At 35.4% G+C, this 17,729-nt stretch overlaps 2 protein-coding genes across 3 annotated transcripts; both read left to right on the plus strand.

Moving 5' to 3' along the window:
* Positions 1-363: 363 nt before the first annotated feature.
* Positions 364-3,016, plus strand: LOC120338113 (lactadherin-like). Its single transcript, XM_039406048.2, has 5 exons — positions 364-635; positions 948-992; positions 1,483-1,635; positions 2,423-2,589; positions 2,720-3,016. The coding sequence occupies exons 1-5, from the start codon at positions 365-367 to the stop codon at positions 2,876-2,878; spliced, it is 795 nt and encodes a 264-aa protein (XP_039261982.2). The 5' UTR covers position 364; the 3' UTR covers positions 2,879-3,016.
* A 7,973-nt stretch (positions 3,017-10,989) lies between these two features.
* Positions 10,990-15,230, plus strand: LOC120338524 (lactadherin-like). Of its 2 annotated transcripts, XM_039406542.2 has the most exons (6): positions 10,990-11,305; positions 12,462-12,506; positions 12,985-13,137; positions 13,820-13,989; positions 14,117-14,313; positions 15,193-15,230. In XM_039406542.2, exons 1-5 carry the CDS (start codon positions 11,038-11,040, stop codon positions 14,273-14,275), a joined length of 795 nt encoding a protein of 264 aa, XP_039262476.2. In that variant the 5' UTR covers positions 10,990-11,037; the 3' UTR covers positions 14,276-14,313; positions 15,193-15,230. The 2 variants fall into 2 exon arrangements, with proteins under 2 accessions (XP_039262476.2, XP_077973485.1); XM_078117359.1 differs by lacking the exon at positions 15,193-15,230 and having other exon boundaries at positions 14,117-15,186.
* The last annotated feature ends 2,499 nt before the right edge of the window (positions 15,231-17,729 follow it).

The raw sequence follows: 17,729 nt of genomic DNA on the forward strand, positions 1-17,729 counted from the left end.
AGTAACAAACACTTTCTCGAATAAGGACGTGTTGTTATTGAGTCCGATGTAGAAGAGAATCTGTTTTTAAAATTTTGAATCCCACCACTGGTGATGGCAGGTGAGAATCACAAAAGCCCCAAATTATAACTAACCACTTTTGATACCGACCAACCGAAGTTATTAACTTAATTATGCTCGAAACAAGCAAGAATAATTATGAGGCTTAGAAGAAGCATTAGCATTCAAGTATCAGGCTATGTCTCCGTCGTATTTAGTTCTATTTCACGAAATAAAATCAAGATCATATTTCGAAGCACATTTCGGGGGTTTGATCGAATACATTTGGGTATTTTGTAGTATTATCAACTATATTTACAACACTATGAGGTATACCCTAATAAAAACTGGCATTGGTTTTGTCTTGCTTGCACAATGTGTGTTGTGTCACATGCCTACGGTATATGAATTCTGTACTCACGTTGTCGCAAATGGGGAACCCATTCATCAATTGACATGTGATTCAAGTCAATGCCAGGGTAGGCCCGGTAAAACAGGACCTCACGGACCAAAAGGCTCTATTGGCGTTAAAGGAGAGAAAGGTGAAAGGGGCACGACAGAACATCTGGTGGAAGAAAGAATTAGCGAATTAGAAGGTGAGCGAAGCAAAACTGGCGTATCTGGGTGGTTCAGCAAGAATTAGATTATGTTTATTTTCTTATCTACGATATGACGTTATTTCGCGGCTTTCGAATATGACGATAAAGCTTTATGGTTCTAGATCTACTTTCCAGTTTTCCATCTTTTTTTAACACCAAGTATGTACAACGATTATACTAAACCTTATAAAAAATACCTACTAAATGTGGGCGAAAATATATATACCTGTCATTGGCCCGTATTTCTTGAAGATATAATTTATCTGTCGAACTTGGTTTGAAAACATGCAACTCCGTTTTTTTTCATAGACTTCCAAGCCACTACATCACGAATTTTAGAAGCATTGCCCAAGTGTGAGTATTTTTGAAAGAAAACCGATAAATGATCGAATTTCAAGAGAATACGTTTCAATAAAACAATCTCTTGCAGTCCTTGCACCATTCCAATCGCAGCAATTCAAAGCGTCTTGCTCCATGCGATAATAGTATCAAGTCATTGACTGATGCGAATCTACATAAGCAACCACCGAAATCTTGTTAAACTATTTTCTGTAAAATTTCAAACTATTATTTTTTCAATATATATATTATTAAAATACCTGAAACGTGTGGACCATCAGCTATTGATATACTTTCAACGAAAATCCTAATTTTCTAAGGCAAGCAATCCGATATAGTTTAGAGTACGATGATCTCGACCACGTGAATGAATGCGTGACTAATAAGTTCAGCTCAAAATTAAAAGTCAGAAACTATAAATAAATATATATATATATATATATAAATCCTTTTGGTATTTCTACATTTTTTAATCAAGTTTTGCATTTTATCATTTGAAAAACAGCCACATACTGCTACATGGGGGTGAGAAACAGAGATGTTCCAGATTCAGCAATGACTTCTTTTTCGATTGCGGGTGGTGGATACGAAGCATACAATGGACGACTTGATAATCAGATCAGTTCCGGAAATCATGCAGTATGGGCAGCAGTATCCAGTTCGTAAAATAATTAACGTTGAAGGGTGCCTGCCTAAAGTGTCGGGTTCATTTTGTCTCAATTGTTTGATTCTCACTTCATACGATAGGCTACTCTAACCTTCTACTAAATTAATATTTCTATCCATTTGTCCCACAATATATATTTAACTCGGAACTGTGGGACGCGGGCATCGTTCCTGACTCCATTCTTTTATATTTTCAAAAACTTTAAATCGGGGGTCGGCGACCTACGGCCCGCGGGACGGATCCGGTCAGCGGAGTAATATAATCCGACCCGCGACACTTCACTGAAATGCATAACAAACCAGCTGTTTTGACGATTATATTCTTTAAGTAACTGCATTTATTGTGAGACACGTATAGACTAAATTATATTATAATCTAACAAGTATAAAATTCACAATTACTCCTTTAATAAGCCTATAATTTTATTATAATTAGACAAATAGCAACAAAACGCAAAAAAAGGTTAAGGCTAAGGGTTCATGGGGCCGAAAATATTCAAATGGGAGCAATGCAACGAGGGAATAAATCTATATTCTATTCGAAAGATCTATCACTGCTTGATCTTGATTATAAAAAGTACCATCCGTTCGGTTTTCAACTTTCTAAAAAATATGTGTGGACCGCCAATGACTTGCAACCCTTAATTTCGACCCGCGAGCGACAAAAGGCTGCCGACCCCTGCTTTGAATGCTCTGTTCTAATTAGTATTGACTATTTCATTGAGTGGCTAGTATGCTTATGGTATTTTAAGTTGTGCCCTTGATATTTATCATTCCAGATCGCCAAGGAGAATGGTTACAGATCGACTTCGGTACTCCCAAACTTATTGGTGGAATCATAACTCAAGGACGACCAATACACAGCCAGTGGGTTCGATCATTCAAAATATCCTGCGGAAGTTCTACTTCCTCGTTAACGACTATAAAACATAACAACTCAGATAAGGTATACTTTTGTATTTCATATGGCGGAGGAATATTTATATGCACTTTCCTGAGAACCTATAGTCTGTGTTACATCCACGACAAGACACAAATACATGGGGTACAATATAAATTTTATGCTGTAATTACAGATATTTCCCGGCAACCTCGACAGAGATTCGAAAGTGATCAACATGTTTACTGCGCCAATAACATGCAGATATATTCGCGTTCATCCGGAATCCTGGTATGGACATATCAGCATGAGAGTGGAATTCATTAACGGACTCTGCCATGGCATGGCTCTCTGAGTTTGCTACATCAATATTTCTCGAAATCCAAATGGAAGAAGAAACTACGGCGGTTTCCATTTTATTTAAAAAATCGATTTAAGTTTTCGTAGACAGTCCGTGTGTAAACTTGTATAAATATTGCTTATTAGAATACATTTGACGCAACATTCTTTTCGGTTCGTATGAGTTTATTCAGTTTGCAGAATCAAGCAATTTAATAGGTTTGTAACTTACGCACAAATTTAGCGTGTGGGCTATCGACAATGGCTATATAAGAAAAGAGAAATTCAAAGCGAAAGACTGTTATATAATAAAGAAAAGATTGGTAATTGCTAGTTTGTAGCAAAACAAAAAGAAAGACAGACAAATGCTAACATAAAAAAAATTGGGATATATTGAACGGTTATGTTGACTAATATTTTCTTCCTGTTTTTGGGGCATGCGAAAAATAGTGATATCAAAAAAACAACCCTCAATGTGATCTGTATTTTTGCCCGATCCTCTTAAGTGCGACCACATTCTCTTATGTACAATTATGGGCACTCCCGAAGTATGTGAACCAAGATGGCGCGCACGGCACGTATATGTGTACCACGTTAGGGTTAGACTATAATTTTATTTCAATTTTCCTTATTTTAGTTATATTATGAGTTCGGGGACTAGCCGAGTGACTCCCGCAGTATTTGTACCTGAAAATTATGGCCTAACCCTAACCTGGTACACATACTAAGTTCCAGTGTCCGACATCATGATTCACATACCTCGGAAATACCCAATTATGTGCCACATTACAAAAAGTGGATAATCAATCTTATTGCCATGCTAAAGTTTTAGACGTTCTCGGTTAGTATTTAGAGCATTTAGGCCTGGAGTAATTTCTCCCATAAAAGCAATCCAGCAGCGCCAGTCGCTGTTCACAACCGTATTTTGTTAACTATAACGATTCCCATTAAAGGAGGTTTCCTGCAATGGAAATTCATTTCAGATTGCATCAAATGCGTTGTCTCAAGGTGAATAATCTGTATGTGGGCTATTTTTACAGTGATAGTTTTATGTAGCCTTATATTCCATTTAACTTGTTGTTGACATGACACACGGACAAACCAATATTGGATATAATATATATAGGTTATATATAATTTATTTAATATATAATAATATATATTTAACTTGATGTTGACATGACACACGGACAAACCATTATTGGATACAATATATACCAGGCTTACCACACGTCCGCTTTAGGCGGGACAATCTCGCTTTTTAGCGTCTTGTCCCGCCGTCCCGACACGTCAGCCAAAAGTCCCGCTTTGGCGTTCAGCCATCTAGTATAATTCACGAACATGTTCTTGTTACTGTTGTTGTTGGGTAGCGCAACACTCGCCTACTTACTGAAGGTGAATACGTTATTTTGTTTGTTTCGTTGTTTCCCGCTAACATTGTTAGAGAACGTTTCACATGTAAAATCAATTCTAATTGGTCTTGTTCGGACGTTCATGTGAATGTAACGATGAACAACGTCAACAGCATGCTTGGACAAATAGGTGAATTCTCAATGCTTGAAAACGGCAGACTATTTCAGAGAACGATCAGAGAATGTAAACATCTACTCGCACCACGCGCAACAGAAAAAATATACTACAACTTCAGAAATATTTGAGTTGAAATAAATTTACTGCAATTATAAATCAGATCATATTTATTCCACCATTCTTTATCCAGGACCATTCTTGATACCTGTGATGACGATCATGATTTTATCATAACCGTAAGTAGCAAATAGCCTGAATCAATACAATAAATGATCCTGTAATATGTTTGCTATATCTTCGAGTGTTATTCAACTCTCTCTTCAGAATAAACGTGCGAATTGCAAAGAAACAAAACATTAAGTGTAAACAAAACATTATTACAAACTTCAATAGACCAGTGTTTTGCAATTATTTTGGCTATTTTCTAGACAAATAAAAATAATGCAGAGGATTCAAATGTTTTCTGCCTTGTTAAATTTGTTTAAACAAGACTAAAAGTATGCAGTAACAAAATGACAAAAGTATGACTTGAAATGATTCGTATATGCTTTGTATGATTTGAAATAATCATATATATTATATTCTTTCCTGTCCAGATATGTGTGAAGGTGGATGACCTGAAAAAATAAAAAAAGGAAATGAAATTCAAAGCTCACAATATTTTTATTTGAAACATAATTTACGGTTCTAAAAATTTACCTGATTAGCAATACAAAAATTCTAAACAAGTGACATACTAGGCCACGAAGATTTTGAGGATTTAAGTCAAGCGAAAATATTTTTTCGACAAAAAAATACCATGAAAAACTTGTAGGACCAGTATAAATTTGTTGATGTGTCATTCCAGATTTTTTGCTCATCAAATAATTGTAAACAATAAACAAAAAAAAGACTAGGATTTGGTATTCTGGATTCGATTTTACGTATTATGGAATGGTAATTGATTCTAAATTAATCACCATAACTAAAATATCATCACGACAAGACATTTCATAAGATGGATATTTCGGCAGCATAAGCATACAACAACAATATAAAAAGCACTTACCAGTACCAGGTTTTGGTAGGCCATATCTTGTGATCAATTACATCAAATAATATTTGTTTTGTCACAGGGTGTTTTATACATCCACAGACATCTGAAAAGACGGTAGAAAATGTAAATTTCATTACGAATTCCATGGAATTACGGGGTGACTAAAAAAAACAAATTGTGAATTTGTTTAATGATACCAACAAATGAGAAAAATTTATTCAACAATCAAATTTCGGTTTGTGTATGCGTGTACCTAAAGTTTCAATAATCTAAGAGCTTTGCGTAAAAGTTATGCTCTCTAGAATAGGTTCCAAATGACCCTGGTTCTAGAATACGAGGCAGAGTGATTATGGAGATGTCCCCTCTTATAAGGTAACATGTATCAAAAATAATATTAAGAACATTGGTTTCTAACCTTATCAGTGCTGAGGACCTTTTTTCTAGAAGTTATGGACCATTTAAATAAACCAGCCAATAATGTAAATGTACGAATATCAAAACTGTTTATAGTAACCAGCAGGAACCCTGAATTTAGAGAATGATGAAACATTTGCTCTGATAAACACTTCTCGAAGATATTCAGGTACACAAACTGCAAGAACAAGTCTTTTGTCAATCTGTATTTACTAACGTGCAATCTCTCACTATAATTCCATATAGTGTCACTAGTTCTGACATTTTAGAGGTCGTTCGTAGCTTCGCTCATGGATCATTCACTTTAACTCTGAGTGTGTCTTGTGACCTTGCTTTGGGCAAATTAAAAGAAAATGCAAATGACAACTTGATAATTTCTTGAATTGAATAATTATGTCCATTCATATGCGCATTATCTTGATACTGATGATCTCTGTATAAGGAAGATGAGCGGTTGGCGTTCTGTTTTGGATGCTTTAATATATTATGCATATGCAGGACCGCCATATTCCGCTTATTTCTAAGATTTGTGCTTATTTTCTAGCCCGCGTCTTATAAAGTAACGATGTGCTTTTTTCTAAGAAAAGTGCTAATTCTTGAGTTACGTGCTTATTTTGTCTTAGAAACATGGATGACTCGTTCACGTTTTGCGTGTGATCATTGAATTACCTGATTTATATTTAAGTTTCCGAAACCCAACTGAAAACTAACGAATAGTTAGTTAGAACGAGTTCAAAAACACGAAAACGAGGTAATGTTTACGACCACGCTTGAAAATATGTCTGAGTGAGAAAAGTGTCTGAGCGTATGAGAAAAGGAAGCATTGTTACGTCACTTTACTCATTTCTTCCCAACGATTGCACCACGCAATTAATCAAAACGATATTTCCTGATTCTGAGATTGTTAAGAAATTCTCAAGTGCTAGAACAACGAAGTGAAACTTTTTTTTTCGGTTATCAGATTTTTAACTTTCGAGTTGGAACTAGGGTGCGTATTCTCGACCTGCGAACGATGCCCTGTGAGTCCTATAAGCAGATAATGAACTTTATTCTTTCTTCTCTCGAGGAAAATGGATTGGGTTGAAAAATGTGACATCCTTCTGTGCTGACAATGCAGCAGTGAACTTTGGGGGTTGCGAAAAAAAAGGAAAAAACAATGTTTTCAATCGTCTAAACTGAAAAAACGAACTTCGGCACGTCTAATCCCAATTAGCTGTTCAGCACATATTTGCACAATGCGGCCGAAAAGGCTCCCAGTCGACATTGAAACAATTGTTCTGAAAATCTGTAATCACTTCAAAAGCCAAACCAGCAGAGCGGAAACTCTTAGACAATAATGCTCTCAACCCGATGCCCAGTACACAGCTCTACCTACTCACACTCCAACGCGGTGGACTTCATTAGACAATGTGGTGAAAAAGAACTTAGATATTTGGGAACCACTCAAACATCATTTTTGTCATTGAATTGTCCGCCACGAATTCTTGAAGAATTTTTTAAATCAGAACAATCGCTGACTATTATAACCTTTCTTCATAGCGATATGCTGGTTTTCGAGAAGCCACTATTACTATTACAAAAAACAACTGTGTTATTACCTCATCTGACTGATATAATCGATTCGTTCAAGGGCGCAATTACACAGCGTCGAAGTTCTGAGTTTAATGGGGCAACAACTGCTGAATTATTAAAAGGGGTTATGGAGAACCATGCTGTGATGCTAAAATCTAGGTTTCAAGAGTTTTACACAATCACTATGTCTGTGGATTAAATTAACAAGTAGTATCGACCAGAAGAGCATTCAGGTAACTTAGGGTGGACATTGCTGAGAAATTGGAAAATGAAATACGAAGAAGTATTAGAAATAGCAAAACAAACTGTGATCGTATCGTATGCTCTATTCCTGTTAGCAAGGCCTCCATGGAGCGAATATTTTCCATTTATCAGCGCAATGGACCACTGAAAGAAACCGTCTACGCGAACAATCTGTCAGAGCATTGATACAAGTTGGGGTAAATTTAGACTTCAGTTGCCCTGTAATGCACAACCTAATTCCCAGTGACCAGAGACAGCTGAAGCAAATTGTTGGTGGCGATAAATATAAATGATTTGACCTATATTTTAGCTCAATAAAGGGAATATTTAAAATTATGTGTTTATGTTATTTGAGAATTAATTTGTTACCCACATTTTGGATTGAATAACTGCGCCTCTCATTGAATAGTTGCAGACGCTCTTTGGGTTGTTGTTTCCTGTTCAATATGTCTAATGCCGGATGTTTAATATGTGTATTCTTACATTTTGGAGGTTGCATGTGGCTGTTATTTCGTGGCTTTCCGTGGTCTTTCGCGATTTTGAGGCTGCATACAACCTTGTTCGAAGCGACTTCTGATAAAAAAAAAACTTGAGTGGATAAAAAGTTGGAGCCCGGAAGAGACTTGTGTATGATTCCTTTCTCATTTTTATTTTGCGTTCTTGTCGTTGTAACCCCCAAATAGCCTTTAGACACCCGTGCTTATTTTTGGCCCCAGGTCGATGGTAACTTTGTGCATATGACATAGACATAAATCATGGCACTCAGCAGCATGCAGGACAACATGAGAGAGATCGATGATTCCATTACATTTAAACCCACGTACATTTGGACCTATGACAATTGCACCTGCATATTATCGCACCTATGGAAAGTTTTTTGTTTTACGGATATTTGGACCCATACTAACCCTAACCCATGGGTTTTACTACCCGCAAATTGATTGAACCCGCGGATATACACATGGATTGGATGGGTTTTTTTTTTTTAATTCAAAGACAGGTAGAGACGGCATCTTCACAGCCTCGATATCAATACACAGGGTTGAGCATACAGTGTAACTAGACTTGCCATACGTCCCGGTTTTAGCCAGTTGTTCCGCCGTGCCGGTCGACAGACGTAATTGACCCGGTTATGCAGTATGGCTGTCATAAATATATATATTTTTATTTAATATGAATACAAAATCGTAACGAAGGCAGCCGATTTACCACTGATTTGCAACTCACTTAACTAGTTCAGATAGAGAGATAACTTGTTATTTCATAGTTATGATATGAATAGGCTTACCATACGTCCCGCTTTAGGCGTCAGCCATCCAGCATAATACACGAACATGTTCTCGTTCCTGTTGTTGCTGTGTAGCGCAACGCTAGCGTACTTACTGAACGTGAATGCGTTATTTTGTTTGTTTCGTTGTTTCCCGCTAACATTGTTAGCGAACGCATCACATGTAAAATCAATTCTAATTGGTCCTGTTCATGTTCATGTAACATTGAACAACGTTTTTTTAAAGGCGTTATCTACAGAAAAGCATGCTTGGGCGAATAAGTAAATTCTCAAAACTTGAAAACGGCAGACTATTTCATTATTCTTTATTCCTTTTGCTGTACATAAAAAAAATCTAAATTCGGATCATTTGTATCGTTAGCGTCTATTCCTTTCTATTTTTAACTGAACTCGATATTTAGACAGAGAATATGCGCATGAACTCTCGATGTCAATATGGTCAATGAAAACAGCCGGGATGGCTTAAATGTAGGCTTAGGTAGTAAAATCGGAAACTGTAAAGTTACAGGAGGCGTCCCGCTTTGAAGTCAAAAAAATATGGTAACCCTAGATATGAAGTATGTATATACCAAAAGTTGAATTAATCCCCAATAGTAATCAAGTTGAATCTTCAAATGCCGTAAACAAAATGCAAGTTCTCGAAAAAAACCTCCATTATTTGAAGCAATAACCAATAGTGGATATTTAAGATTCACAGCTAATGTTGGTGCCCGTGTTCTACCCACAATGGTATGGATGAAGTTTAAACCATAGTATTACTAAGCCTCGGAATCGAACCGAAGTTGGCTTGTTAAATCCGCACTTACCCGTTTTTTGCTTCATATAACTTTTATTATCGGACCGGTATTGCATAATATTTGAACTCTCGGTATCCTTTATCCATGCGTGTTTGGAATACTCGCATACACGTTATTTTATGAAGATGTTTGTTTAAAATCAACTGGACCTTCACCTCGTTGGGACTGCGACGCCTTTTCATATTTTTTAAGTTAGGGACAGGTGGTTATTAGTCGTGACTTCAATAGAATTTAGTTCGCCTAATTTGTTTCCAACACACGCAAAATAAACGTAGTATGCGGTTATTCCGGGTATATTTGATATTTTTCACCCACGCGTTTGATATAAAACAGCTTCATCTGGAGATTTTGTTTCACGGAACCTGAGTAATTGGACTCGGATTATGTTTTATTCTATCTATCTCTTCCACCATTGTTTTTATGAAAGTATTTTTGATTTAAAAATCAGCTGCGACTTGTATTCAGATACAGTAACAGACTACCAGGTACTTCAATCGCGACATCTGTTCCGTATTTGGTTGCTCTCAAATTAAAGAGCCGATTTGAGTTCAGTTTTTCTACAAAATTTTCCTTTGCAGTTTTGGGTGTAAAAAAGAACATAAATATTTGAACAGAATTGTAAATCCATGTTGATGGAAAGATGTTTAGTAATCGGGAGTCAGTAGCTTGGGTTGATCACGAAAAAGAATTTAACAAGATGGCTGTGATAAGGGAAACTTATATATTATATAACAAACAACAGTAATGTCGCTTTAGGTGGAATAAAGGTTGACAAACTTTCGAAATATGAAAGTTTAATTTTCTTCTTTCAAATAAGCAAAATTGTTTTGCCTGAGAAAGGTAGGAAAATACGGTAATATCAGTGACGAGGTTCAGGAAGTATCTTGTGTTTTGTTGTGGTATTCAAATAGACGAGAAAATAAGTTACATGCAACGCAGCTGATGATTAGCGCTATATTTGACCTTTTTAATTGACTTCTATGCAAAAAGAATCTGCTCTTAAATTTTCGAATCCCATTACTGGTCATGGCAAATGAGAATCACGAAACTCCTAAATTATAACTTACCACTTTTGATAACGATCAATCGTAGGTTATTATTACCTATTTTCTTGCCACTCAAGAATGATTATGAGGCTTAAGAAACATTAGCATTCAAGTATGTAACTTATATCGCTGTCGCATTTAGTTTTATTCAACGGAATAAAATCAAGATCACATTCCTGAGCTCTTTTTTGTGTTTTGATCGAATACATTTGTGTATTTTGTAGTATTATCAACTATATTTACAACGCTATGAAGTATACCCTAATAAAAACTGGCATTGTCATTGTCTTGCTTGCACAATGTGTGTTGTGTCACATGCCTACGGTATATGAGTTCTGTTCCCACGTTGTAGCAAATGGGGAACCCATTCATCAATTGACATGTGATTCAAGTCAATGCCAGGGTATGCCCGGTAAAACAGGACCTCACGGACCAAAGGGCTCTATTGGCGTTAAAGGAGAGAAAGGTGAAAGGGGCACGGCAGAACATCTGGAAGAAAGAATTAGCGAATTAGAAGGTGAGCGAGGCAAAACTGACATATCTTGATGGTTCAGCAAGAATTAGATCATGTTTATTTTCTCTTCTACGATATGACGTTATTTCGCGGCTTTCGAATTTGACGATAAAGCGTTATGGTTCTAGATCTACTTTCCAGATTTCCATCTTTCTTTAACTCCAAGTATGTACAACGATTATACTAAACCTTATAAAAAAATACCTACTAAATGTGGGCGAAAAAATATATATATATACCTGTCATTGGCCCGTATTTCTTGAAGATATATATCGTCACGCTAATAACCGAATTGCGTAAGTCATTTTTAGCAGTTTTGAGAAAAACGTAAAAAACTTCCTAATGATTTTGTTATGCAATTGAGAGTCAATAATTTGCCATGGTTCAATTTTTTGATCGTAGCCGGATTTAGGTTAGTTTGTATGACGAAGTTAAGTGACGTCATAATGACGCACTGTGACTTAGGCAGAAATGTGTCTATGACTTGGGGACATACGCAATTTTGCAACTTCACTATATGCACCAGTCCTGAAAACTTAACATTCCAAAAACGAATGTAATTCTCAGTATCTACAATGTCTAATCCCCAAAATAGCTAATCAGTTTCAATTACATTATTTTTTATGTTTAAAAATATATATTTCATCAATATAAATCGTTCTGCAAACCCACCGAAATAAGACTAAGATTAAATATAAAGAATAAAACAGCAATGCACCCAATATAAAAGCCAACCAAGGTAAATTGGACTCGGACATTGAATATCACAAGTGAACGTCTTCCTATACTGTAGTAAAAATTCAAATTAATAAGCGCTGAGCTAGAATCCGAGATGCAAAAACTCGAAAATACTTCGCGGAGGTTATTTTGCCTTTGTGACGTCACAATAGTACTGCGGTAACAATGATAATTCATTATGACAAGACAATTACACAAATGTGCATGTCATACTAAATGTCCATTTTTATGGGTTTCGGAATTCTTAAGATAAAATCTGAGTTAACAGACAGGTGCGCAGCATTACATAAATACCTATTTTATAAAAAACTCAAAATCGCCAAAAATGACTTACGCAATTCGCTTATTAGCGTGACGATATATTTATAATTTATCTGTCTAACTTAGTTTGAAAACATGCAACTCCGTTTTTTTTTCATAGACTTCCAAGCCACTACATCACGAATTTTGGAAGCATTGCCCAAGTGTGAGTATTTTTGGAAGAAAACCGATAAATGATCGTATTTCAAGAGAATACGTTTCAATAAAACAATCTCTTGCACCATTCCAATCGCAGCAATTCAAAGCGTCTTGCTCCATGCGATAATAGTATCAAATCATTGACTGATGCGGATCTACATAAGCAACCACCGAAAGCTTGTTAAACTATTTTCTGTAAAATTTCAAACTATTATTTTTTCAATATATATATATAATAAAATACCTGGAACGTGTGGACCATCAGCTATTGATATACTTTCATCGAAAATCCTAATTTTCTAAGGCAAGCAATCCGATATAGTTTAGAGTACGATGATCTCGACCACGTGAACGAATGCGTGACTAATAAGTTCAGCTTAAAATTAAAAGTCAGAAACTATAAATAAATATATATATATATATAAATCCTTTTGGTATTTCTACATTTTTTAATCAAGTTTTGCATTTTTTCATTTGAAAAACAGCCACATACTGCTACATGGGGGTGAGAAACAGAGATATTCCAGATTCAGCAATGACTTCTTCTTCGATTTCGCGTGGTGGATATGAAGCATATAATGGACGACTTGATAATCAGATCAGTTCAGGAAATTACGCAGTATGGGCAGCAAAAGCCAGTTCGTAAAATAATTAACGTTGAAGGGTGTCTCAAATATGTCGTGTTCCATTTCTCCCAATTGTTGTTGTTGTTATATGTTTTATGGCGCGCATAACTTTAGTGGTATTTTGCGCCTTTGACCAATTCGAATTTAAAAATACTATACTAACATATAATACAATATTTACAAATATATAATTATACAATTGAATCAATTACAATAAGTAATTATTTTTAAACATTTCTGCCCGTAGACAAAACAAATTCGATAACAGTTTCAATAATGTCAACTAAGAACTTCTTCCAAAGTCATTCCAATTTAAGTTTTCTGGGCTACTTTGATGGTTATATTGTTGACAATGCAATAGGTAGTGGGCTATACGGTCTCGGGTACGAAACACTGTTAGCAAAATTCGTCAGAAGATTCTCACTTAATACGTTAAGCTACTCTAACCTTCTACTAAATTAATATATCTATCCTAACCCAGAACACACCTTCGTATGCTTACTTTACCCATTTGTTCCACAATATATATACGTGAACTTAGAACTGTGCGACAAAAGCGAGCATCATTCCCGACTCCACTCTTTTAGATTTTCAAAACATTTTAAATGCTCTGTTTGTATTATTGATTATTACAATGAGTGGCTAGTATGCTCATAGTATTTTGAGTTGCGTCCTTTGATATTTACCATTCCAGATCGCCAAGGAGAATGGTTACAGATCGACTTTGGTATTCCCAAACTTATTGGTGGAATCATAACTCAAGGACGACCAAAATCATCACGTCAGTGGGTTCGATCATTCAAGATATCTTGCGGAAGTTCTACTTCCTCGTTAACGACTATAAAACATAACAACTCAGATAAGGTATATATTTTTTATTTCAGATGGCGAAAGAATGTTTATACGCGCCTTTCTTGAGAATCCATACATAGTTTGTGTTAATCCACGACAAGACACGGCGATACAATATAATTTTATGTTATATTTACAGATATTTCCCGGCAACCTCGACACAGATTCGAAAGTGATCAATTTGTTTACTGCGCCAAGAACATGCAGATATATTCGCGTTCATCCGGAATCCTGGTATGGACATATCAGCATGAGAGTGGAATTCATTCACGGACTCTGCCATGGCATGGCTCTCTAAGTTTGCTACATCAATATTTCTCGAAGTCTATACTCTAGATCAGGGGTGTGCAATGTGCGGCCCGCGGGCCAAATGCGGCCCGCAAGAGAGAATTGTGTGGCCCGCGGAGAGGTGCTCATTTTGAATGGTGTGCGGCCATCTAACCTGGTTTTTAATTTAGTTTGATCTGGTACCCTTCGCGTTATATTCGAGTCCAATTTATTATCTATGCCTATGACGTTACAACTACCTAACAGCGAGGGGAACAACACCATTCACAAAGCTGTCACTTGCTGAGCAGCGAACAATTTAAAAAAAGTGCAGAGCAGACTTAATGAATTTGCAAGAACGGGCAACTGAAGATTATGCAACTATAGACAGCAGTTTGAAAAAATTTATTATTAAAAGACACAAAAGCTAATGAGTTTTGGTTCCAGCAAATCAGTTGATTTTGTCGAAATCTAATCTAAAATAAGATTTGACAGCAAATTATTTGGAAATGAAATGAATCTTGGCGCATTTTACCGAAAACACCAAGATAACTTTCTACACTCGAAAAAAGTCATGGCTTCAAATATGCCACTTTTCAGTTACATATTTATTTCTAAAATGGGCGTCATATTGAATTGCTAGCATTTCCATGAAGCAAATTTTGATAAAAGTAGTCGGGAAAAGCATCAAATTTCTCACAGAAATTTCTCTCGTTTAAATTGGATGTGACAATATATTTGAATTACAATTTCAAATAAATTTATGCGTTCACCTCATCATTTCTAAAAGAACCACTAATGATGACATGAGATCAACAAGAAAAAGAGACACTATATTGTGCCTGCAACTAATAGAAAGCTTATGTTAAATAGAGGTGCGGCCCGCGTTTTTTTTTTACCCAGTTATTGATATTTGGCCCGCCTGCGAAAAAGGTTGCACACCCCTGCTCTAGATGGAAGAAGATCCTACAGCAGTTTTCAATTTACATAAACAGCACGTGTAATTTTGTATAAATTTTTGAGGGTAATTGCTTATTATAATACATTTGATTCAGCATTATTTTCGGTTTATCTTGGTTTATTCAGTTCGCAGTTCGCGAATCACGTAATTCAGTTTAATAGGCTTGTAAGTTACGCACAAATTTAGCGTGTGTGCTATTAACAGTGGCAATGTAAGAAAAGAGAATTCCTAAACGACAGACCAAAATACAGAAAAGATTGGTATAGTTGCTAGTTCGTAGCAAAACAAAAAGAAAGACAGACAAATGCTAATATAAAAAAAAAATTGGGATAAAATGAACGGTTTTGTTGACGAATATTTTCTTTCCGTTTTCTGGACACGCGGAAAAGAGTGTCATCACAAGTACAACTCTCAATGTGATCTGTATTTTGGCCCGAGCCTCTTAGGTACGACCACATTCCATTATGTACAACATTTGAAAAAAAGTGGATATTCAATCTAAATGCCATGCTAAAGTTTCAGATGTTCAGACGTAAAACCAACCAAGCAGAACCAGCCGCTATTCACAACAGTATTTTATTAACTATAACGATTCCCATCAAGGTTTCCCGCATGAGAAAATTTCGTGTTCGTTCAGATTACATCAAATACATTGTCTCTAGGTGAATTAATCTGTATGTGGGCTATTTTTACAGTGATGGTTTTACGTATTGTCATAATCCATCAAATTTGATGTTAATATGACACTCTGAAAAACCAATATTGGTTATAATGTATATAGGTTATATATAGTACAAACTACATACTTTGTATCGAAAATGCGTAAACCCCCAGGCTAACTCTATTTTCAAAAAAAAAAAATATATACAACGGCCTTGACTGTACAAGTGACAGACGTTTACTCCGGTTTATAGAGAAATAGCTTAAGCTTGTAAAAATGATACTTATCAGAATTTGAGACAATATGAAAAATAATATATTTGTAGTAGTATACATTTACAACAAAAATAGCTAAATCTTCGGAATCTATTACATTCTCTGACGCTGCTTTTCTGTAGCACAAAATACGCATTTTAGTATAAAGTTGGGATATTTTTTCATATTAACTAAAGACATCGTATTCACGAAGAAATTTTACATTGGACCGTAAGTTAAGCATATGTCATAGAAACTGGGCGGGACCTAATTGAACTCGCGAGTGAAGATCAAAAATCGGATTTACGCATATTGTAGTGAATTGGACTAGTAAGATTGAACTTTCACCTGCCTTTTTTGACAATGATATAATACACTTTCCACATTATATACTTTCGATGAATGTTTATAACTCGGAGGTTCACAATCCTGACTTAATTCGGCCTTAAGTCTTTTATCTCATCTTTATTCGGAACTTAATCTGATGGTTTGGACCGCCAAATTAGTTTTTGTTCGTTGCGATTTACAGAATTAAATGAGATTTATTTCTTGGCGTCACAGGATGTGAATTGGGGACATTCAGTTCGACCACCCTAATTGAACGACAGAGTAATTTTTGCTGCATTGATAAATAAAAACACAAAATCCTTTGTAATCCTTTGTATTTTTTGTATTTAATAAATATTCGAAGCACAGTATACAATATTAAAATGTACCTGAAACATACCGATGCAAACAAAAACGGGATGTTTATTTTTCAAGAAATAAAAATGTATGTCCTTGTTTAGACTACATATCTAACTGTAAAATTGAGAGCGTCAAACGCATTTTATTGGACCACCGTCACGACAACTTGGAATTATCCGTCCAACATCTAGTGACGTCTTGAAGAAAACCAAATAAATCAGCGGATTATCAGATTTAACGATAAAATTCTCTTCCACAGTTTATTTCTGGAGATCAAACATGCTATTACAATAAATCGGAAATTTGACAGAATTTCGACGTAAATCGACTTTTTCCTTCGGTATTTTATGTTTAACTTACATACGTTGCATAGCTTTACATATTGTATGAATCCCAACAAAATATTTTAAAATTTATATTAAAAGTGAACAAATGTAAACGTTTTTATTTTCAGTAAATCTTTATTTACATAAATGTTTATTTTACAGCTAGTTATCCATTTTTGGCACTTGCACACAGTACATATTTAAATTTCTAAAATTATGCCCTTTTTTCTTACAAACGATTTCTAGAACTTATGTGAGAAACATTAGTGGTATTTTTAAAAATAACTTTTCTCTTAGGCTATATGATGTTATGCCGCTGTTTACCATTTATTTTGTTGTTGAGCGAGACGGGTAATATAATATTCCGTTCGATAATTCTGCCTATCCAACTAGAAAAGTTTAGATAAAGATTTGAGGTAAGTTTAAGAATGGAGGTAGTTAAAAATGCAGACTTTAAATAGAATAAACATTATATAGGTCTGGCTTAACCTTTTACAAAAATATGAATCGCGGTTATTTGGAGAAAAGGGGAGAAATGAAAGTAGATCATATGTATATATATATATGCATAAAGTATATTTTGTTAAAGAGTATAT

The sequence above is a fragment of the Styela clava genome, chromosome 10 (assembly GCF_964204865.1).
Source record: "Styela clava chromosome 10, kaStyClav1.hap1.2, whole genome shotgun sequence".
In the NCBI taxonomy this organism is placed as follows: Eukaryota; Metazoa; Chordata; class Ascidiacea; order Stolidobranchia; family Styelidae; genus Styela; species Styela clava.

Excerpts from the sequence above, each read along its gene's own strand:
- LOC120338113 (XM_039406048.2), top strand. The coding sequence starts at position 365 with ATGAGGTATACCCTAATAAAAACTGGCATTGGTTTTGTCTTGCTTGCA. Across the intron at positions 993-1,482 it reads TTTAGAAGCATTGCCCAAGT|CCACATACTGCTACATGGGG; the intron begins GTGAGTATTTTT and ends TTTGAAAAACAG. Across the intron at positions 2,590-2,719 it reads AACATAACAACTCAGATAAG|ATATTTCCCGGCAACCTCGA; the intron begins GTATACTTTTGT and ends CTGTAATTACAG.
- LOC120338524 (XM_039406542.2), top strand. The coding sequence starts at position 11,038 with ATGAAGTATACCCTAATAAAAACTGGCATTGTCATTGTCTTGCTTGCA. Across the intron at positions 11,306-12,461 it reads AAGAATTAGCGAATTAGAAG|ACTTCCAAGCCACTACATCA; the intron begins GTGAGCGAGGCA and ends TTTTTTTCATAG. Across the intron at positions 12,507-12,984 it reads TTTGGAAGCATTGCCCAAGT|CCACATACTGCTACATGGGG; the intron begins GTGAGTATTTTT and ends TTTGAAAAACAG.